Below are 23540 nucleotides of genomic sequence, written 5' to 3'. Positions count from 1 at the left end.
TTTGGTTAGCAGCTGAGCGTTAACCACTGTGTCACCAGGGCTCCTTTATTACCCTGAAGCAGATATCAAGTGTGGATTCTTAGAGAGGACGCCACTGATTTTTTTTTCAACATTTTAGAATTTATTATTGAGATATACTTCACATAACATAGACTTCACCCTGGTAAAGTATGTAATCCAGCGGTTTTTAGTATATTCACAAGGTTATACAGCCATCCCTATTCGCCATTCATTTGTATAGCCTCTTAGGAACTGGAGGGAGAGAGAGAGTGTTTAAATCTTGAAGGTGGCTTGGGTATAAGGAAGGGAGCTTCCAGGATTAGTATGAGACTCTTAAAGGAGAGGAAGAGCAAATCTTTGAAGTGGCCCACAATCTTTCACAAAAATCTTCTGCCCACTGTGAGGCTTTCCGACCTGCAATGCAGGAAGGCTCCCCTGCTACCTGACATATTTTCAGCTACTTGTGAGACCTTCTTTTATGGAACGGAATGTCAGCTAACCTACATATGGGTCAGAACTCACCAGTGATGCTCAGGAAGCCTGGCTCTGTGGGAGCAGACAGGCCTTTATGTAGCTTGTTTCTTCCTTGTCACCACTTCCTCTCCCCTTTGCCCCCCTTCCCCACATGCAGTTTTTCATTCGCTGACAGTTGGAGAGGTGCCTTCTCTGGCTCAGAACTGCTTCTCTGTCCTGATCCCAAAGTCTGCATCTGCAGCTACTTTTGTTTCCAAACATAAAACAGGTCGCTTACAATAAATACCTTGAATATTTGATTTTCAGAGTTGCAATTGCTCTGCTTTGGAGGAAATATGTGCAATTTGTTCACCCCAGGGTGCTCCAGTTTTCACTTGTTCCTTTAGGCAGTTGTGGTTTTAATATTTTATGGTTAGGGGGTGGCTTTATTGTGATTTTCTGATACTTAGCCAGCTTTCTTTTCTTTCTTTTATTTTAATATAACAGCTTGAGATAAAATTCACAAAACATACGTTTCACCTATTTAAATTGTACAGTTCAGTGGTTTTTTAGCATATTCACAGAGTTGTGCAGCCATCACCACAATCAATTTTCATCACCCCAAAAAGAAACCCCCATGCCCATTAGCAGTCACTCCCCATTTCCTCCCAACCCCCTAGCCCTAGGCAACCACTAATCTCCTCTCTCTACAGATTTTTGACCAGCTTTCTTGTGTCCTTGTTTGGCAGTGATTCCCCCCCCCCACCAAATAATAGTATAAACCACCCACTCTTCTTTCTCTCTTCCACTCTTGTCTTTACCCCTTTGTTTCTTCTTTGTACACGCATACCTCAGATATTGCAGTTTCAGTTGCAGACCACCACAGTAAAGCAAATATTGCAATAAAGCTAATCACACGAATTTTTTTGGTTTCCCAGTACATATAAAAGTTATGTTTTACACTATCCTGTAGTCTTTTAAGTGTGCAATAGCATTATGTCTAAAAAAAATGTACATACCTTAATTAAGAATATTGCTAAAAAATGCTAACCATCATCTGAGCCTTCAGTGAGTTGTCATCTTTTTGCTGGTGGAGGGTCTTGCCTCGATGTTGATGATGTGCTGACTGAGCAGGGTGGTGGTTGCTGAAGCTTGGGGTGGCTGTGGCAATTTCTTAAAATTAGACAACAATGAAGTTTGTCACGTCAATTGACTCTTCCTTTCAGGAAAGATTTCTCTGTAGCATGCGATGCTGTTTGATAGCATTTTACCCAAAGTAGGACTTCTTTCAAAATTGTAGTCAGTCCTCTCAAAACCTGCTGCTGCTTTATCAACCATGTTTATGTAGCATTCTAAATCCTTTGTTGTCATTTCAACAGTGTTCACAGCATCTTCACCAGGAGTAGATTCCATGTCAAGAAACCACTTTCTTTGCTCATCCATAAGAAGTGACTCCTCATCCGTTAAAGTTTTATCATGAGATTGCAGCAATTCAGTCACATCTTCAGGCTCCACTTCTAATTCTCGTTCTCTTGCTGTTTCCACCACATCTGCAGTTACTTCCTCCACTGAAGTCTTGAACCCCTCAAAGTTAACCATGGGAGTTGAAATCAGCTTCTTCCAGCTCCTGTTTATGTTGATATTTTGACCTCTTCCCATGAATCATGAGTGTTCTTAATGGCATCTAGAATGGTGAATCCTTTCCAGAAGGATTTCAGTTTACTTTGCCCAGATCCATCAGAGGAATCACTATCTATGGCAGCTGTAGCCTTATAAAATGTATTTCTTAAATAATAAGACCTGGAAATTGAAATTACTCCTTGATCCATGGGCTGCAGAATGGATGTTATGTTAGCAGGCATGAAAACAACATTAATCTCCTTGTACATCCCCATCAGAGCTCTTGGGTGACCAGGTACATTGTCAGAGAGCAGTGATGTTTTGAAAGGAATCTTTTTTTCTGAGCAGTAGATCTCAACAGTGGGCTTAAAATATTCAGTAAACCATGTTGTAAACAGATGTGCTGTCATCCAGGCTTTGTTGTTCCATTTATAGAGCACAGGCTGAGTAGATTTAGCATAATTCTTAAGGACCCTAGGATTTTTGGAATGGTAAATGAGCACTGGCTTCAACTTAAAGTCCCTAACAAGAGAGTCAGCCTGTCCTTTGAAGCTTTGAAGCCAGGCATTGACTTCTCCTCTCTAGCTGTGGAAGCCCTAGATGGCATTTTCTTCTGACATAAGGCTGTTTTGTCTGCACTGAAAATCTGTTGTTTAGTGTAGCCACCTTCATCAATTATCTTAGCTAGATCTTTTGGATACCTTGCTGCAGCTTCTACATCGGTACTTGCTGCTCCACCTTGCACTGTTATGTTATGGAGATGGCTTCTTTCCTTAAGCCTCATGAACCAACTTCTGCTAGCTTCAAACTTTTTTTCTGCAGCCTCCTCACTGCTCTCATCCTTCATAGAACTGAAGAGTGTTAGGGCCTTGCTCTGGCTTAGGCTTTGGCTTAAGGGAATGTTGTGGCTCGTTTGATCTTCTATCCAGACCACTAAAACTTTCTCCATATCAGCAATAAGGCTGTTTCCCTTTTTTATCATTCATGTTTTCACTGGAGTAGCACTTTTATTTCTTTCAAGACTTTTCCCTTGCATTCACAACTTGGCTGTTTGGCTTAAGATGCCTAGCTTTTAGCCTATCGTGGCTTTTGGCATGCCTTCCTCACTAAGCTTAAGCATTTCTAGCTTTGGATTTAAAGTGAGGACGTGTGACTCTTTCTTTCACTTGAACACTTAGAGGCCATTGTAGGGTTATTAACTGGCCTAATTTCATTGTGTCTTGGGGAATAGGGAGGCCCAAGGAGAGGGAGAGAGACGGAGGAAATGGCCGGTCAATGGAGCAGTCAGAACACATACAACATTTATCAGTTAAGTTAGCTGTCTTATATGGGTGCGATTCGTGATGCCCCAAAGCAATTACAATAGTAACATCAAAGATCACTGATCACAGATCACCATAACAGATACAATAATAATGAAAAAGTTTGAAATACTGTGAAAGTTAACAAAATGTGACGCAGAGACACAAAGTGAGCACATGCTGTTGGAAAAATGGCACCGATAGTCTTGCTCGACACAGGGTTGCCGCAAACCTTCAATTTGTAAAAAATGTAATATCAGCAAAGCGCAATACAGCGAGGTATGCCTGTACTCTTCTTCTCTTCTTAGCAGGTTAGCTGTAAATCCTCCTTAAATAGCTCCCAAACTGGATGGATTGGTGACTGCAGCACAGTTACAAGAATTCATCCAAAAGAGCAGGGATGGACAGAGAGCCACTGTTGAGCCCTGGAGCGTCCTTTAAGACACCTGCCTTCTTTATATCACTGTTTGCCGGCACTCTTCACGGGCTGAGCTGCAGGGGTCCACTAGGCGAGTTGGGCAGTGGGGGGCTGGAAGCTACTCTGGGATTGGCCAGTGACTCTGTCTGGAAAGAGCTGAGCTGAGAGCTCAAGGCAAGGCCCACATGAACAAGTGCAGGACAGTAATCAAATGCTAGCCTTACAAATGGACAGTGTCTAGATGTGTAAATTCTGTCACTTTTCTAACAGAAAAAAGATTTAGTATTCACTAATGGTAGAGCAGGAGCCCTAGTACACAGTGGTTAAGCACTTGGCTACTCACCGAAAGGTCGGCAGTTCAACCCCACTGGCCATTCCATGGGAGAAAGATGTTGTAGTCTGCTTCTATAAAGATTGCAGCTTTGCAAACCTTATGGGGCAGTTCTTCTGTGTCCTGGAGGGTCGCTATGTGTCAGAATCAACTCAACGACAATGGGTTTTGTGTTTTGTTTTTTTTTTTTTTTTTGGTTCTGCTGTATACAAGGTGTGAGGTTAGGTTCTGCGAGGAATTAGCCAAAGCCTCTCAAAAGTTTGTTATATAACCATGCTGGGGTGCTGGGGAGCTAATGCTGGGGAAGCAGATTGGGTAGCATCCACATTTTACTTGTCCCTCTAGAACCGTACATTTTATTAAATACTTTTCATAAAACACTGTGTGTTGATTGTAGATATCAACACAGGACATATTTGGCTAAACTTCTTAGATTCTTGCTAGGAATCATAGATACTGTCATTTCTTATGGGCAAATTAAAACATTTTATCATTTTCTGTTGGCCATTGGCAGCTTTAATCAGAGGAAACCATCTTGCTCAAAACAAATAACCTCGATGAAAAAGGCTAGTCAAGTTCATACTTAATGAATCTACTAATTGGTTTTGGTGTTAAAAAACCATCCACATGTGATCCTGGCCTGCTATATATATATATCTTCCCATTCGATTATATCGCCATATTGTTGGGAGGCAGCGAGTACCAGCAGGCTGTTTCTGTGGAATTTTCTGAGCCACATGAGAGAGACGCACAGCATACTCTTCGAACAAGATCTGTCTTGCCTTTCCTTGTGTTCTGAAGTGTACTTTGATTGAGAGAGATAGAACAAGTTCCTGTTTGGGGAGAAGGTTTTGGGTTTTGTTTTATTTCTTAAAACAAAATGGTGAACACTCTGATGGTATAAGTCCTGTCTCCATTTTAGTCTGGGAGTACCACTTTTAACCTGGCTCTAGATAATCAAAGAGCCGACTGAGTTGGCGCGGGCTCAGCCTTCGGACCCTTGAGGAGGATGGCACAGCGGCTGAACATTAGAGCATCTCCCAGAGGCATCTTCAGGTAGAGCCTCAGCCCTTTCAATTTCCCATCAGCAAAATGGGATTAATAACACCTACTTCTTGGGGTCCTAATAAGGATTAGAAAAAGTACATCTAAAGCACCTAGCACATTGCCTTTCACAAGTCAGAGCTGCCGAGTAGTCATTCTAGGCCTGGAAAAGACTGGTGAGTTTGCTTTGTGGCATCTTCAAATAAGCACAAAGACTAGGCCAGTGAATTTCTTTCGGTCAAAATGAACATCCCTCAAGTGTTTAGTCTAGGGAGGGAAATATGTGTGGGACATGTCTGCTGACACTATCCCGTCTGCCCCATGCCAGACTCACATCCTCACCATCTCCTTTCTCATCCAACCTGGAAATGGCCTCAATAGGCTTCTGACACGATGCTGCAGGCAGCCACTCCCAGTGGTCAAGGTGGGCACGAGAGACAAAGTGTGGTTTCCGTCCCTGCAGTGTGCTTTGCAGGTGAGGGCACAGTGGTTAGATGTGTGCTGACCTGCACCTGCCAGTCCTCCGTGGCAATTTCTGTGGAACATTCTGTCTAAACATGAGCCTGACTGAATCACAGCCCCCTCCTGCCCTCCATAACACTCTTTGCTCTGTTTTTCCAGAAGCTAATCTTTTCTACTTATTATCTGTATTAATCCTTGTTCTTTTCCAGCATCTATATCAGCAGCATCTCCTTTAGTGTGAAAAGCCCCAGAAGGTGTTTCTAGAAACAGCCTTGACAGAGTCTAAGGACATGTGCTTAAAAGAGGCTCTTGGTCCATTCAGCAAGCATTTCTCGTGTGCCTAACACGTGCCAAGCGTGTGATGGGGGATGGATCCGACACTGCCCCAGCTTTCAAAGAGCTCTGCATGGTAGGGATGAAAAGTGAGCAAACCCATTCTTTATTTAGTTCTCACCTCCACCCTGTGGCAAAGGCATAACTAACCTCATTTTACAGAGGAGGAAAGGAGGCTGAGAGAGCTGTTTATGCTTATGTTGCATAGCTAGTGTGTGGATCCAGATTCGTTTTTAGCAGTATAACGGTGCAGGCTTCATTTTGGGATAGACTCTTACTGCCTGACAGTTGGGCACCCACACAGAGGGACAGCCAGTAGCAGTGGGTGATGGGGCAGGCTGTTGGCTTCTTGCAAAGCTCAGGTATGAGGTTAGACAACAATGGGGCCAGGCTATGAGTCACTTCAAGTCTCAGTCATCCTTGTAAGTTCCATTCTCCTTTGCTATGTAGCCACTCTCCTGGCCTCCCTTGTAGCCAGGTGGCGCAGCAGCAACCAAGGAGACCTCAGGGGAACCGCTGGGGGTGTTTCTGGCATCAAAGAGAAATGCGCATGAGGAGAGAGCCCCTTCCTCCCTGATTTGGCTCTTACCCTCTTCATTTTAATTGGCATGCTCCCTTGTGAGAATGTGATGCCTGGTCCTGTGGCGGCCATTTTGCAGTCATGAGAGGAGACACACTGATGATGGCTGAGTGGAAAGGATCTTGAGTCTATCATCTTCCAACCATGGAAACAACCTTAACACTCTTCCTGAAGACCTCTTGATAAATGAGATCACAAATGTCTCTGTGATTGAAACCATTTAAGCCTGGGCTACCCAAGTGTGTTCCATGGATCGCATAACATCATCATCATCACCTGAGAACTTACTAGAAATGCAGATTCATGGGCCCATCCCAGCCCTACTAAATCAAGATCTTTGGGTGTGGGGCCCAGGAATCTGTTTTTACAAGCCCTCAAGGTGATTCTGATGCAAGCTCAAGTGTTAAGAGTCACTGGTTTTGGGGTAAGCCATTGTTACTGCCAGCTGAGAGCATTCCTGAAGTTGATCCCATCTATAAGGAAAGAGCTGCCATTTACCAGTCAGTTCTTTGTGTCAGAGGAGCCTTGGTGGCGCAGTGGTTAAGTGCTCAGCTGAGAACCAAAAGGTCAGTGGTTAGAACCCACCAGCTGCTCCATGGGAAAATGATGTGACAGTCTGCTTCCATAAAGATTGATAGCGTTGGAGTCCCTATGGGGCAGTTCTACTCTGTCTCATAGGGTTGCTATGAGTCAGAATCAACTCGATGGCATCGGGTTTGGTTTAGTTTATACCTGTATAAACTAACCTGTAGTTATAATCCCATTTGGGAATGGATTTTCTTTGTTGTGCTAAAGAGGCAGTATTAGTATAGTGTGTGTCTTAAATCAGTCTCTTTTGAGATATAAAAGAACAGATTAAGCAAGCAAGCAAGCAAGCAGAGATGGGGGAAGATGCCAGGCCACATGAAGATTGCCAAGGAACCAAGAAACAGAAACTGAAAAGAGACAAGACCTTCCCCCAGATGCGATAGAGAGAGAGCCTTCTTGTAGAGCTGGTGCCCTGAATTTTCAGACTTCTAGCCTCCCAAACTGTGAGAAAATAAATTTCCGTTCGTTAAAGCTACCTACCGGTGGTTTTTCTGTTATAGCAGTACTAGATAACTAAGGCAGAATTTAGTAGTTTCCTCTAGAATTCTTCTGTAGAGGCTGATGGAGAAGATGCCAGACTTAAGGTCTCACAGATGCACTGATGGAATGATGTCTGTGGTCCTTCCGACAAGAGGTACTTCCTGAGAGCCTCTCTGGGCCGAGCTCTGTGCTGGGTGCTGGGAACACAGTGGGAAACAAGCTAAAAGGACTGGTGGAGCCGGACCTGGGAGCAGGCGATTATAACACAGTGTCGTCACTGCAGTGATGAGGAGGTCCAGGGGCTGCGGGAACGCATAGGAAGGCCCCTCCTGGGATGGAGCAGGCAAAGCTTCCTAGAGGAAGGGGCCTCTCATCCTTCAATGCTCAAAGTGTTTGTGTTGGGGGGAGGTGGGGGGTGTGGAGAGTAACTGCAGCGGGGAGGGCGTCGTGGGTGGGGCCACAGCTTGTGCACAGGCCAGGAGACGAGGGAGACCCTGGCTCCAGCTAGCAGCAGAAAGTAGCTTGGTGTGGCAGAAGGGCAAGGTGCCCTGGAAAATGGTTCTGTTTAAGCTCTCAGACCCAGGGAAGCATTTATTCAGGTTGAGATGTAGACAGGAGGATATTTAAGTGATTTATTCATGTAAACTGGGCTCTTATTGTCTTAAATGGAAATAATTTATTGACTGCATTTTATTATAGCCTGCTCTAAACACTGCTGTGGACTGAGCAGGCCTTGTCACAGGCGCTTCTGCCCCTCTACCCTAGCCTGACATGTCCCTGCCATGTTCTGCTGATGTCAAAAAATGATCTGCCTGTTCCTGTGAGCAGGGCTGCTTGCTAAACTATTTCTTGTGACCTTCATCAAGCCACTTTATGTCCTGAGGCCTCCTTTTCCTGCCCCTGTGGAGAGGACTCAAGCAGTATTGCCCTCACTTGTCTCATCTTAAGAACCATCTGGGCTGCTGGTGGAAAATTCATATTCTCAGCCTCTTCTCAGGAAATGTTGGTCCACCAGGTCTGAGGAGAATTCTGGGAATCTGTGTATTTAAAAAAAATTTTCATGTGGTAAAATATATATAACAACAAAAAGTTTGCCATTTTAACTGTTTTCAGGTATACGATTCAGTGACATTAATTACATTCACCGTGTTATGCAACCATCACCACTATCCATTTTCAGATTTTTCCATCACCCCAAACAGAAACTCAGTGCCCCCTAAGCAGTGATTTCCCCCTTTCCCCCTCTCTTCCACCTCTGATAACCACTAATGAACTTTGGTCTCTATGCATTTGCCAATTCTAGACATTTCATATAAATGGGATTATACAATATTTGCCCTTTTGTGTAAGACATATTTCCCTTAGCATACTGTTTTCAAGGTTCGTCCGTGTCATAGCATGTGTCACCCAGGGGTGCCTCAGAAGAAAGGCCTAGTAATCTACTGCCAGAAAAGCAGCCATTGAAAACCTTGTGGAGCACAGTTCTGCTCTGACACACATGGGGTCACCATGAGTCAGAATCGACTCGATGGCAACTGGTAGGTACGTAAGTAGTGAGTGTATAATGGTATCTCATTGTGGTTTTACTTTGCATTTCCACAATGATTAAAGGTGCTGAACATCCTCTTATGTACTTATTGGCATGTGAAACATAGGCTCATATCTTTTGCTCGTTTTTTAATTGAGCTGTTTGTCTTACTATTGAGCTGTAAGAATTTTTTTTATCTGCTTATATTTTATTTTGGGTTTTTATATCTTTATTCACAAGTTAGATTGGTCAGTAGTTTCTTTTTTATGTTAGGTTTGAAATACCTTTTTTTTTTTTTAAAGAATTTCTTAATATATTCTGGATACAAGTTCTTTACTAGACATCTGTACTGTGAACATTTTCTCCCCTTCTGGTTTACCTTTTCATTTTCTCAATGGTATCTTTAGAAGAGCAGAAGATTTAAGTTTTGATGACATCCAGTTTATCAGTTTTTTCTTTTGTAATTTGAGCATTTTGTGTTCTCAGAAATTCTTACCTACCCGAAGGTAGTAAAGATAGTCTCCTGTATTTTCTTCTAGAAGTTTTATACTTTTAGATTTTACATTTAGGTCCATTTGGAGTAATTTTTGTATGTGGTACGAGTATGGATCGAGGTGCATTTTTTTTTTGGATACGGATATCCAGTTGTTCCAGCACCATTGACAACTTAGTTGAATATTCAGTTGCTCTTATATGTGTGGGTCTGTTTTTGGACTCTCCATTCTGTTCTGTTGATCTAGTGTCTCTCCTTTTGCCAATACCACACTGTCTTGATTATGGAAATGGTATTTTTAATAAGTACGCCTAGAAGTTTCTCACGACCATGTTAGTTTGGGAAACACGGGGCTAGATTTTTCTAAGGACCCTTCCAGCAGTAACAGTCTTAAGCCTGTGCATTTTTGACAACTCAGTCTCAATTTGTACCATACTTCCTTGCTAGTCAAAGTGGTTTTCACACACCAGCAGTGTCAACTCAATAAAAGTTTGTTAGGAATGCAGAATCTCAGGCCAAGCCCCAGGCAGACTGAATGAGCATCTGCATCTTAACAAGATTCCCAGGAATTCCTATCAAGTTAGCAAGTTAGCCTTTGAAAAGCACTGCCCTGGTTGTCATCCCCTCAAGCAGTGGCTTTTGGACTTTTTGGATCATGAATAACTCCACAATTAGAAATGCATGTTATAATGTACGTATCTATGTAGCTGAAACACGTTTCTACACAACAGTGCTTTACCCTTAATATATTTGTGCTTGCTTTTCTGTTCTTTTTCGTTTTCTGTCTTCTACTGTGTCCCTCTCTCCTTCCCTTCCTTTCTTCCTATTACGGTTTATTGAGGAGTCGTTTACATACCATAAAGTACACACCATCTCAAGTGAACAGTTTGGGTTTAGATAGACATGCAGCTGCCTCCACAATCAAGCTTTAGAACACTTCCATCATCCCTTGTGCCCCTTTACAGTCATTGCTACACTATTTATTGAAAATGCTGGTAGCTCCCCACAGTTTGCAAAGATTCCCAGACTGGAGTTGGACCAGCCCTGTGCAGCAGTGCCCAGACTCAGCTAAAAGTGGTTCCTCGTTGTGCCAAGAGCCCTGTGATGTGACTTTTCAGCACAGAACTACATGGGAAAATAGTAATGTAACAGCAAATTATTTTTAGTATACTTCTGTCAGATAATAATGCATCATATACTTTTAAGAACCGCAACATGTAGAAATAAGTTGCTGAATTCATAAGTTAAAGCACCTTGACTTCTTTAAACCCTTTAGTTGATTTTTCTAAATTTTTTTGTGGCTGGACTTGCTGTTGGTTGTGATTTAGACCATGACAGTTTGCAGAGAGGAGAAATGATTGTATGTATTTTGCTCAGCAATAGTCATGTGTATCTGAAATACTGTAGTTTCTGAAAATCCAGAAAAAAACCTCAAACCCGTTGCTGTCGAATTGATTCAGACTCATAGCAACCCTGTAGGACAGGGTAGAACTGCCCCATAGGGTTTCGAAGGAGCGACTGAGGGATTCAAACTGCCGACCCTTTGGTTATCAGCCAAGCTCTTAACCTCTGTGCCACCAAGATTCTACCAGGATTCCAGAAGGGCTAAATTTGTGAAGTTTTACTGTCCAAGGCAGCTTCTAAAAGTTCTTTCCTTAAATGAGTTAGAAGCCCAGAGTTGACTATGTGTTGTTGGAGGTTTCTGTTGTGAATATGGAGTATATTCTCCTCTGAGATCAATACCTTTAAGGGAAAACCTTGTCTTTCACCTCTAGGCAACTCTCACCTACCCCCCCTCATCTGTAGTTCTAGAGTCAGACTGCCTGAGTTTGAGTCTCCTATCTGCCATTTATCAGTTGTGTGACCTCAGGACAGTGTCTTAACCCTTCAGTTTTCCTATCTGTAAAATGGGGACAATCGCAGTACTTACCTCATGGATTTGTTGGGAGAATTAAATGACTTTGTATTGTAAAGTAGACTAGCGGGTCAGAGAAAAAGAGGCAGACCCTCAACAAGATGGATTGACAACAGTGGCCACAACAGTGGGTTCAAACATAGCAATGATTGTGAGGATGGCGCAGGACCAGTCAGTGTTTCGTTCTGTTGTACATAGGGTTGCTATGAGTCGGAAGCAACTCAGTGGCATCTAACAACAATAACAACATACTATTAAACATTCAGAACTGTCAATGTTATTATCATTACTACTAAACTGGCTATTGGAGACATCTCCCATTTAACTATTTTCCAGGCTCCCCAAATTCCTTAACCACTAAATTAGCTCATCACCTTTTCCCCAGGTCTCCCAAGGCTACTTCCCTATTTTTGCAAATGGTGCACCGCTCTTTTCCCAGCTACCCAGGCTCCAAAACCTTAGGTCTCCTTTGACTCCTCCTCACCTCCGTTCAGTTGCCCATTTGCATAGTGTCTGCTGTCAGGTAGGATTCTTCCTTTCCTTTCCATTCTACTCCAGGTCAAATCCTCATTGATTTTCATGTGGATTAGTCATTCACCATGTAGCTGAAGTGGGGGGAACAGGGCTTCCATGTGGGGTGGAGACCAGGAGCAGCTAGAGGACAAGGACTGGGTGCAGGGTGGGCCTCAGCAGTGAGACGGGCAGGGCAGGGAAAGGCCAGTGGGGAGAAGGCTCCAAGGAAGGACAGGCCACGTGAGCCTCAGGCCCCCTCTATTATGATGCCTTCTGCTTTTAGATTCTCCACGGACAGCTCTCTGTATAGCATGAAAGTCTTAGAGAGAATGGAACCAAAAAGCCTCAGTTATCAGCTTGAATGATCACCTGGAGAAAAACATCAGAAAGTATTTTACCCCGATGCCTGCTCTTTTTCTATCTTTCTTACATTTGGTGGCCATCTCGGCTGTGTATGGTGTGCTTAGAACCCTCAAGCCCTGTGCGTAGCAGAGAAATCCAGTGTATAAACCTCAGAAGATTGATACTGCTTGATGAAAGCACTCGGTGCGTATTGATGAGCGAAGTCGTGGGTTACCTTGGGAACACAACGTCCTTCCTGTTACTATAAAAAGGGATGCATAGCAACCTACATTTTACTGATTCATTGTGGTGAAACAGTGCCCAAAAGGAAATGCTAGTTGTTTTTTTTTTTTAAATACCTTTGATCAAATACATAAGACTTCCTTTTAGTGCTGCTCAAATAAAGTAAACCCAGTTTTCAAGTGCTGATTGGTTTGTACAGGAATCAAAGCCACTTCCATCCATCTCTCTTCTCCCCCTCTACCCCAGTGCCACAGTAAATGGGCAGAATATTTGTTGTAAGATATAATATGAATTGTTTTCATCAACAGGGATTATGATTAAGGGATATAATTGGTGTTCGTGTCCTTTGGAGGGCCTGTGAAGGCTGTGGGAATGCAGATGGCGTGTGCTTGAGCTCATGGGGCTGCGTGTTGATGGGACAGCACGTTGATGGGGGCGGCCTGGCTGTGTGAGCCCTGTCACTCCACATCCAAGGGCAGCTCATTGTCTTTGCCTTAGTGACAGAGTCCCACTGTGGCATCATTTCATGACATGCATGGAAGGAGAGTTGGAGCGGTTTGTTCCATTATGATTGCTATAACCTCACTAATGGTAGTAATACATTACCTGGGTGGTACAATGGTAAGCACTCTTGTAGAAACTAACCAAAAGGTTGGCGGTTTGAGTCCACCCAGAGGTGCCTTGGAAGAAAGGCCTGGCGATCTGCTTCCAATAGGTCACAGCCTTGAAAACCCTATGGAGCAAAGTTCTACTCTGACACACGTGAGGTCGCTATGAGTTGGAGTTGACTTGATGGCAACTGGTTTAATGGTGTTAATATATTTAGCCACAGTCCTACCTAAGGGACTAAATCATGCCTATCCATACTGTGAAACACTTATAAGAAGTTTATTGATTCTCCATTTTTGAAGAAGAATTTTTTAAATGTAATGACTATCACTAAAAATTGCTACAGGTTTTTAACAAAGCTACCCATGTAGGAAACACATTTATTCTGTGTCTGTCACTTTATAGCTTTTTTTGGTTACTGCTATATAATGATGTGGCATGACCCAAAGTGTATACAGTGTCACTTAGGAGGTTTTACTGTTTGCCACATGCAGTGTAGCTTATTAGAGCAGCTTTCTCAACCTTGGCACTGTGACATTTGGGGCTGGATCATTGTTCTCAGAGGCTGTCCTGGGCATTGTCAGATGTTGAGCAGCATCCCTGGCCTCCATCCACTAGATGCCAGTAGCACTCTTCCTCTCCCTCAGTTGTGACTGCTAAAAATGCCTCCAGGCATTACCAAATGTCCCCAGAGGGGCAGAATCGCTGTATTAGAGTATAAGAACCACTGTGATGGAGTATAAGGATTATGTAGCATGCTGTTTTTAAAAGGAAAGGCCATATAAAGCGTGGCCTTTTGGTAACAGAAATGTGTTTGGTGACCTTACGTGTGACAGTTAGGCTAATTTAACGTGGTGAATCAGAAACCCGATTGCTGTGATGGGCTAGCAAGCTTAAATTGTGACAGCATATTGTTGTTCTTGGGTGACAGCTTTTTCTGGTGAAAGGCAACATGCGGGATTTAAAAATTCATGTATCATCAGTGTTTTATCTCCCTACAGTGAGTGAAAAACAAGGACAGAAACTGTGACAGCCACAATAGTCAAGTTGCCCATGCTCAGACATAATTGTAGCACACGTAAGGGCTTTTCTCATTTGTTGCTTTTGAATGGCAGGGGACTTTTCTGAGGAACAGCCAAAAGAGAAGCCTGCAGATGTCCATGAACCTTGACACTTCACCTTTTAAGTCTTTGTTGTTTTACTTTTCAGAGTCTTTCCTACAAACATACATTGAGGTCTCTGTTTGCCTTTTCTGTTGTCAGGGTCATAATCTGTGATTTTATTTTCAAAATAAACTTTTGACCACCTACAGCAATAAGTAGAACTTTAGTATACATCTACCTTTTGTTCTTCCAAAGAGGATTTTAGCGGGGATAGGATGGGAGGTTGGAGGGGGTGTGGGAGTTAAATTTAATCAACAAGCTGGAGCTCTTGGCAAGGTTGTTTAAAAGACAGGCCAGAGTGCCCCAAACATTGTTCAGTGAGGGCACAAGATGGCGGAGTAGTCAGATGCTTCCGGTGGACCTTCTTACAACAAAGACCTGAAAAAACAAGTGATTCGATTATATATGGCAATCTGGGAGCCCTGAACATCAAAGACAGAGTTGAGGAACCGGACTGAGTGGCAGGGGGAGGGGGAGACGGTTCAAAAGCAGCGAGGAGTTGCCAGACCTGACCCGGCGAGAGCCTGAGCCCTTCAGGCCTGATCAGCTCAGGGCAGAGCGGTGAAGCAGGCAAGCAGCTGTGCGCACTGGGGGAGACCCGGCACCAGAGACTCTACACGGCCACCCGGAACCAGTGAGAAGCAGCCCTCCAGGAAAGATAAGTACTTGTGTACGGCTTACCGCACAGATCAAAAACACCCCCCTTAGGGAAAAACCTCTCTCCCATTTATTTACCTCCCTGCTCTACACTGGGTCCCGGACCAGCTTCAGCAATTGCCGAGTCCCCTGGGCCGGAAGTAGGATCCGTCACACACCCGGAGCCATTCTCCCTGCCTTGGAGAGTGAACAAATTAACAAACTAGGAAGAATAAACTGCCGGCTCTCCTAAGCCAGGAACCCAGGGTAGGCACAGCTCCTTTGCCTAGGCACAGGCATAAGGGATCCACGGACTCTGAGTGCCTTTCCCCCTGCATAGACTTGTGAGGACCCATTTCAACAGTGTAGGCCCTTGTTACCGTAGTACAACAGGGTATATACTGGAACTCTAATTTCAACTGTTTCAGCTGTGAAGTGGCAGGTTCTTGACATTTGACACTGCTCTGCCCATTAACCAGGGTCTTCACCTACCCACATCAAGGGCCTGAGGACTGGTGGCTCCACCCATGCGACATAGCCACCTGCAAGAGGGGCCCGTGAGTAAGAGGTGCCCCCCAGTCCTTACAGCCAACAGCATTAAGTACCCGTATTCTGGCTCCAAAACCCACCCACCTGCGTGCTCTAGGGAGCAGGGACATGCCTTCCTCCTGGACACTCGGGGGCAGCTGTCAGCCCCCTGCTTTGCTCAGAGTGTGTCCCCCTGCTGCAGCCAGATGCCTGTGCCTACACCAGTCACCCATGCCTGTCTAGGACTTAAGTAAGAGCCTACACCACACACTTGGTGGCTATCTGCCTGGGCACCTGAGCTGAATGCGTACAGGAGGAGTGGGCGGACTCCTGAGCTCACATACCTAGTAACAGATCTAACCACCTGGTGACAGGACATTAGAGCTTCAAAGGTGCCAATAATAAAACTAGTTCATACGAACAGCCCATTTGGGCGTATCAGAACGAAACAAGAAGCTAGGACACAGTAAACAAACATAAAATAAATAAACGTAATAAGTTATTGATGGCTTGGAGACAACAGTCAATATCAAATCACATAAAGAGGCAATCCATGATGGCTTCAGCAAGCTCCCAAAATAAAGAATCTAGAAATTTTCCAGAGGAAGAAAATTTCTTGGAATCACTGGAGGCAGAATACAAAAGATTAATATACAGAACTCTTCAAGAAATTAGGAAGGAACTTAAGCAAAACTCAGAACACACAATAGAGGAAATTAAAAAGATTAGAGAAGAGCAGAATGACAAATTTAACAGGCTGTAAGAATCCATAGAGAGACAGAAATCAGAAATCCAGAAGATTAACAATAAAATTTCAGAATTAGACAACTCAATAGAAAGGTCATAGGAGCAGAACTGAGGCAGTGGAGCTCAGAATTGGTGATATAGAAGATAAAGCTTGACGCCAACTTATTTGAGGAAAAATCAGATAAAAGGATTTAAAAAAAATGAAGAAACCCTAAGAATTATGTGGGACTCTATCAAAAGGAATCACCTATGAGTGATTGGAGTACCAGAACGGGAGGGGATAACAGAAAATACAGAGAAAATTGTTGAAGATTTGTTGGCAGAAAACTTCCCTGATATCGTGAAAGATGACAAAAATATCTATCCAAGATGCACATCGGACCCCACATAAGGTAGATCCCAAAAGAAAGTCACCAAGACATAATCAAACTTGCCAAACACATGGAAACTGAACAACAGTTTGCTCAAAAACGACTGGGTTATAGAAGAAATTAAGGATGGAATAAAGAAATTCATAGACTGAAACGAGAATGAAAACACATCCTACCAGAACCTTTGGGACACAGCAAAAGCAGTGCTCAGAGGTCAGTTTATAGCAATAAATGCACACATCCAAAAGGAAGAAAGGGCCATAATCAAAATATTAACCCTACAACTGGAACAAGTAGAAAGAGAGCAGCAAAAGAAGACTTCAGGCACCAGAAGAAAGGAAATAATAAGAATTAGAACAGAATTAAATAGAGAATAGAAAAACAATTGAAAGAGTTAACAAGACCAAAAGCTGGTTCTTTGAAAAGATCAACAAAATTGATAAATCATTGTCCAAACTGACAAAAGAAAAACAGGAGAGGATGCAGATAACCAATATAAGAAATGAGATGGGTGATATCACAACAGACCCAACTGAAATTCAAAGAATCATAACAGAATACTATGAAAAACTGTACTCTAACAAATTTGAAAACCTAGAGGAAATGGACAAATTTCTAGAAACTCACTGCCTACCTCAACTAACACAAACAGATGTAGAACAACTAAATAAACCCATAACAAAAGAAGAGATTGAAAAGGTAATTTAAAAACTCCCAACAACAAAAAAGCCTTGACCCAGATGGCTTTACTGGAGAATTCTACCAAACTTTCATAGAAGAGTTGACACCACTACTACTAAAGGTATTTCAGAGCATAGAAAAGGATGGAATACTCCCAAACTTATTCTATGAAGCCAGCATAACTCTGATACCAAAACCAGGTAAAGACACCACAAAAAAAGAAAATTACAGACCAGTATCCCTCATGAACATAAACGCAAAAATCCTCAACAAAATTCTAGGCAATAGAATTCAGCAACATATCAAAAAAATAATTCACCATGATCAAGTGGAATTTACACCAGGTATGCAGGGATGGTTCAACATCAGAAAAACAATCAATGTAATCCATCACATAAACAAAACAAAAGACAGGAACCACATGATCTTGTCCATCAATGCAGAAAAGGCATTTGACAAAGTCCAGCACCCATTCATGATAAAAACTCTCAACAAAATAGGAAGAGAAGGGAAATTCCTCAGCATAATTAAGGGCATTTATACAAAGCCAACAGCCAACATCATCCTAAATGGAGAGACTTTGAAAGCATTCCCCTTGAGAGCGGGAACCAGACAAGGATGCCCTTTATCACCACTCTTATTCAACATTGTGCTGGAGGTTCTAGCCAGAGCAGTTAGGCTAGAAAGGGAAATAAAGTGCACCCAAATTGGTAGGGAAGAAGTCAAAGTATCTATATTTGCAGATGATATGATCTTATACACAGAAAACCCCAAAGAATCTGTAAGAAAACTACTGGAACTAATAGAACCTTTCAGCAAAGTTTCAGGATACAAGATAAAGATACAAAAATCAGTTGGATTCCTTACACCAACAAAGAGAACCTCGAAGAGGAAATCACCAAATCAATAGCATTTACAATAGCCCCCAAGAATATAAAATACTTAGGAATAAATCTAACCAGGGATGTAAAAGACCTATACAATGAAAACTACAAGATACTACTGCAAGAAACCAAAAGAGACCTACATAAGTGGAAAAACATACCTTACTCATGGATAGGTAGAATCAACATTGTGAAAATGACAGTTCTACCCAAAGCCATCTACAGATACAATGCAATCCTGATCCAGATTCCACTGGCATTTTTTAATGAGATGGAGAAACAAATCGCCAACTTCATATGGAAAGGGAAGAGGCCCTGAGTAAGTAAAGCATTACTCAAGAAGAAGCACAAACTGGGAGGCCTCACACTACCTGATTTTAGAACCTATTAGACAGCCACGGTAGTCAAAACAGCCTGGTACTGGTACAACAATGGATACATAGACCAATGGAACAGAGTTGAGAATCCAGACATAAATTCATCCACCTCTGAGCAGCTGATATTTGACAAAGTCCCAAAGTCCATTAATTGGGGAAAAGACAGTCTCTTTAACAAATGGTGCTGGCATAACTGGATATCCATCTGCAAAAAACTGAAACAAGACCCATACCTCACACCATGCAGAAAAACTAACTCAAAATGGGTCAAAGACCTAAATATAAAATCTAAAACTGTAAAGATCATGGAAAAAAAAATAGGGACAACACTCGGAGCCCTAATACATGGCATAAACACAATACGAACCATAAGTAACAATGCGCAAGCACCAGAAGAGAGACCGGATAAATGGGAGCTCCTAAAAATCAGACACTTATGCTCATCAAAAGACTTCACCAAAAGAGTCAAAAGACAACCTACAGACTGGGAAAAAAATTTTGGCCACGACAAATCCGATCAGCGTCTAATCTCTAAAATCTACAAGATACTGCAAAACCTCAACAACAAAAAGACAAATAATCTAATTAAAAAATAGGCAAAGGATATGAACAGGCACTTTGCCAAAGAAGATATTCAGGCGGCTAACAGACACATGAAGAAATGCTCACGATCATTAGCTGTTAGAGAAATGCAGATCAAAACTACAATGAGATATCATTTCACCCCAACAAGGCTAGCATTAATCCAAAAAACACAAAATAATAAATGCTGGAGAGGCTGTGGAGAGAGTGGAACACTTATACACTGTGGGTGGGAATGTAAAATGGTGCAACTACTTTGGAAATCGATTTGGTGCTTCCTTAAAAAGCTAGAAATAGAAGTACCATACGATCCAGCTATCCCGCTCCTTGGAATATATCCTAGAGAAATAAGATCCGTCACACGAATAGATATATGCACACCCATGTTCACTGCAGCACTGTTCACGATAGTAAAAAGATGGAAACAACCTAGGTGCCCATCAACAGACAAATGGATAAACAAATTATGGTATATCCACACAATGAAATACTACACAACGATAAAGAACAGTGACGAAGCTGTGAAACATAACATGGAGGAAGCTGGAGGTCATTATGCTGAGTGAATGTAGTCAGTCACAGAAGGACAAATATTGTATGAGGCCATTATTATAAGAACTCAAGAACAGGTTTAAATACAGAAGACAACATTTTTTGATGGTTACGAGGTGGGGAGGTAGGGAGAGGGTTATTCACTAACTAGAATGTAGACAAGTATTATCTTAGGTGAAGGGAAGTACAGCATACACTACAGGGGAAGTCATTGCAACTGGACTAAACCAAAGCTAAGAAGTTTCCTGAATACAATCAAACACTTTGAGGGACTGAGTAGCAGGGGTAGGGATCTGGGGAGCATGCTTTCAGGGGACATTTAGGTCAACTGGCATAGCTTATTAAGAAAACGTTCTGCATCCTACTTTGGTGAGTGGCATCTGGGGTCTTAAAAGCTTTGAAGCGGCCATCTAAGATACATCAATTGGTCCCAACCACCTGGAGTAAAGGAGAATGAAAAGCACCAAAGGCATAAGGAAAGTATTAGCCCAAGAGACAGAAAGGGCCACATAAACCAGAGACCTCAGCAGCCTGAGGCCAGAAGAACTAGATGGTACCTGGCTACCACCAATGACCACCCTGACAGGAAACACAACAGAGAGTCCCTGATGGAGCAGGGGAAAGGTGGGGTGCAGAACTCAAATTCTAGTAAGAAGACCAGACTTAATGGTCTGACTGACTCTGGAGTATCCCCGGAAAGCATGGCCCCCAGATTCTCTATCATCCCAGAACTAAAACAGTTTCCGAGGCCAACTCTTCAGATAGCGAGTGGACTGGACTGTGGGACATAAAGGGGTACTTCTGAAGAGTGTGCCTCTTAGCTCAAGTAGATACAAGAGACTAAACGGGCAGCTTCTGTCCGGAGGTGAGATGGGAAGGCAGAGAGGGTTAGGAGCTGGTTGAATGGACATGGGAAACCAGGGGTGGAAAGGAGGAGTGTGCTGTCACAGTATAGGGAGAGCAATTAGGGTCACATAACAATGTATGTTTAAATTTTTGTATGGGAAAAAATTTAAAAAATAAAGAGAATCTATTTGTTACCAAAAAACTGTTTCTGCCTCTAGGCCTCAAAGTGCCGTTGATGCCCTTCCTGATTTAAGAGCTGTTGTGGCTGGGCTGAGGATGCAGGTGCACAGGCTGTAGGCTGGGGTGGGGGGTGGGCTGTGGGGGGGATCCTGCTGAATGTGCTTTCCAGGGAGAAAAGGAACGCAGCTTTTAAAATCATTCTTAATATGTCTCAAAATAGTTTGCAGTACAAAAAGTGATTTCTTCTTCTGGACTCTCTAGTCCTCCTCTGTATTTTCTTTTAATGTATTTTGCTTTAAAACTAAGGAGTCGTTTTGAAACCTAGGCCAGCTCGCGGAAGAGGCAGGCCTCCGCATGGCACTCATGATTTGGATTCGGTCTCTGCAGCCTTGTCAGTGGCTCCTCAACTAGATGGGGTGGCACGGGGCCATCCCTGATGTGTGGCTTGAGCTGCCAGGAGCTGAGCCTTGGAACAGAGGGGCCTGGAGAGGGCAGGCTGAGGGGGGAAAAGGCCTCCCCTCTGGGTGGTGTGCGTTGCTCCTTGCAGTTAAGGTCTGGTGCCCAGTGAGATGGCAGAGAGCGAGCGTCAGCCTTGTGACAGGGAACAGGGGTCTGAAGGCTTCTACCAACCCTGTAACAGTGAGGATGGAGGGCCCCCAACTGACCGTGAGTGAGCGTGTCCTTGTGCGGGAACACTCAGGAAACAAGGACAATGTAAGGGCTTGAGACAAGGGTCTATCTGGCCTGCCTTCCTCATACTCACGTGTGCAGGGACTGAGACCTTATGGAAAACAGGGTTGGGAGTGGCCTGGAGATTAGCCGGAAGGGTCTCCAGTGACCCTCTGGGGTCCTTTGCACATCTTTTACTTTTATGATCCTTAAACATACGCACCACCCTGAAGAGAGCATCAAATGACATTGCTAATAGTGGGAACTCCACGATTAATTTCTCTTAACCAGCTATTACCTGCCTAATTCTGTCCACAGTTTCAGCCAGATGTTTGTAAATATCTTGTGCTTTGTTGCTAAAAAAACAAATAATAAGAGCCCCCCCCCCATATCTGTCCCTCTTTCTAGATGCCTGAGGCTTTTCTGATTCCTCTCTGGGGGTGGTTGACACCCACCTCCACCACTGTGCTTGGAGAGCAGAAGTGACGGTGCTGATTGAGATGCTTTGAACTTTTCATTTAAGCTACTCAGTTCCATAAAACTCCTTCCTAACATCCAAGGTCGTACAATGGTTTCGAGTTCTGAATGCACCTACATTCTGCAAATCAAACTATCTCTGCTGTGCAAGAAGGGAGAAATACCAATTAAAATAGGGCCGGCAGGTCTCTCCAGCTTTCTCACAGGGTTTGCCTAGAAGTGAGCAGGAGATGGGTGATCACAGTGTCTTCTACGTCCGTTAGTCTCTGTTCCTTCTGCCCCTCGTGGGGTGATCACCTCCCCGGCTGAGAATGAGTTGGAGGCTTGTATTTTTCATACAACTCAATGCTCACTGCAAACAACCATGTCGCCTGGTGTGCAACCTCAGAGCCAGCCTTTTGCCCCACTGTCGAAGGAAAAATACTGCCTTGGTTAGGCTTAGAAATAATGATACCTTTATTGGGAATCCCTGGGTATGCAAACCGTTAATAAGCTCAGCTGTTAACTGAAAGATTGGAGGTTCTAGTCTACTCAGAGGCACCTCGGAAGAAAGGCCTGGTGATCTGCTTCTGAAAACTCAGCCATTGAAAGTCCTATGGTGCACAGTTCTACTCTGTCACACATGGGGTCGCATGAGTCAGTGGTGGTAAACATTTATTGAACAATGAACAGCTGTGTAGCAGGCGGCATTCTGAGCAGCGCACACAAGCACACACTCCCGTTCCCTCTGGCTTCTCCCAGTGATCTGGTGAGTAGTTGTGCTCACCCTGGGATTGGAACCCTGGCAATCTGGCTCCAGCTCCTGCTCCCAGGCACTATACCCAGCTGCCTTGTCTTTTCCAGTCATGATGTCTACACAGTTACGCCGAACCCCTTGCTTGAAGCCTGTGTCAGATGAGCCTCCTGACTACTCAGCGCTGCCCCCACTTCACACCAAAGCCCTGGGTGTCAGATCCTCTCTGTCTCTAAAGGCCAGGGACCTGGAGGCCAAGGCCAGAAGCCTGCCTCTGTGTGCCCTTTCCAGGGTAGAAACCTCAACACTTGCTCTGCTCTCTGTGTTCACTCCCTTTTCTGGTGCCAGCCCCTGTTTCCCAGTTTTTTGCTGATCCCCCTGGGGGGATGGCTAGAGTCCAAATTCCTGTGGCTGAAGATCAGACAGACAGAAATTATTCTGTGATGATCAAAAGAGCACAGAGTAGGGGAAGGAACAGGGAGGTGAAGGAGAGATGACTGTGCGGCCATTACACAGGGAAAGAGGGTGCTGAGGGCAGCCTTAGCCATGTATGTTTCATGCAGCTAGCAAATCATGTACATAGAGTATACTGTGCATATTGGGTTATTTTGAAATGATACCTATTTCATTAATGCACGGTTAACACATAAGTAATTGAAATTATTTTCTTTCTTGTAGCAACTTATGTATCAGGTCAGTCCAGCCTGCTTGATTTGGGGCCAGGATGGGGATTAATTTTTGGTATCACAGTGCTCAGTAGATACTTAGGCACTTGTGTTTAACTTTTCTAGCCTTTGTCTTCTTTTGCTGCCCTTGACTTTGTTCATCTCACCTTCTAAGTAAATTATCAGTGCAGCAGAC

At 43.5% G+C, this 23540-nt stretch overlaps 1 protein-coding gene across 1 annotated transcript in view; it reads left to right on the top strand.

Annotated features, from left to right (window-relative positions):
* Positions 1-7730: 7730 nt before the first annotated feature.
* Positions 7731-23540, top strand: part of MAP7D2 (MAP7 domain containing 2) — a 105193-nt gene continuing 89383 nt past the window's right edge. The window contains 1 exon segment of the mRNA XM_012557416.2: positions 7731-7764. Coding sequence (XP_012412870.2) covers positions 7737-7764 — 28 coding nt within the window. The 5' untranslated portion in view covers positions 7731-7736.

Source organism: Trichechus manatus, unplaced genomic scaffold (genome assembly GCF_000243295.1).
Source record: "Trichechus manatus latirostris isolate Lorelei unplaced genomic scaffold, TriManLat1.0 scaffold00100, whole genome shotgun sequence".
NCBI lineage: Eukaryota > Metazoa > Chordata > Mammalia > Sirenia > Trichechidae > Trichechus > Trichechus manatus.
The sequence above is the reverse complement of the archived record's forward strand: the minus strand, read 5'-3'. Positions and strand labels throughout refer to the sequence as shown.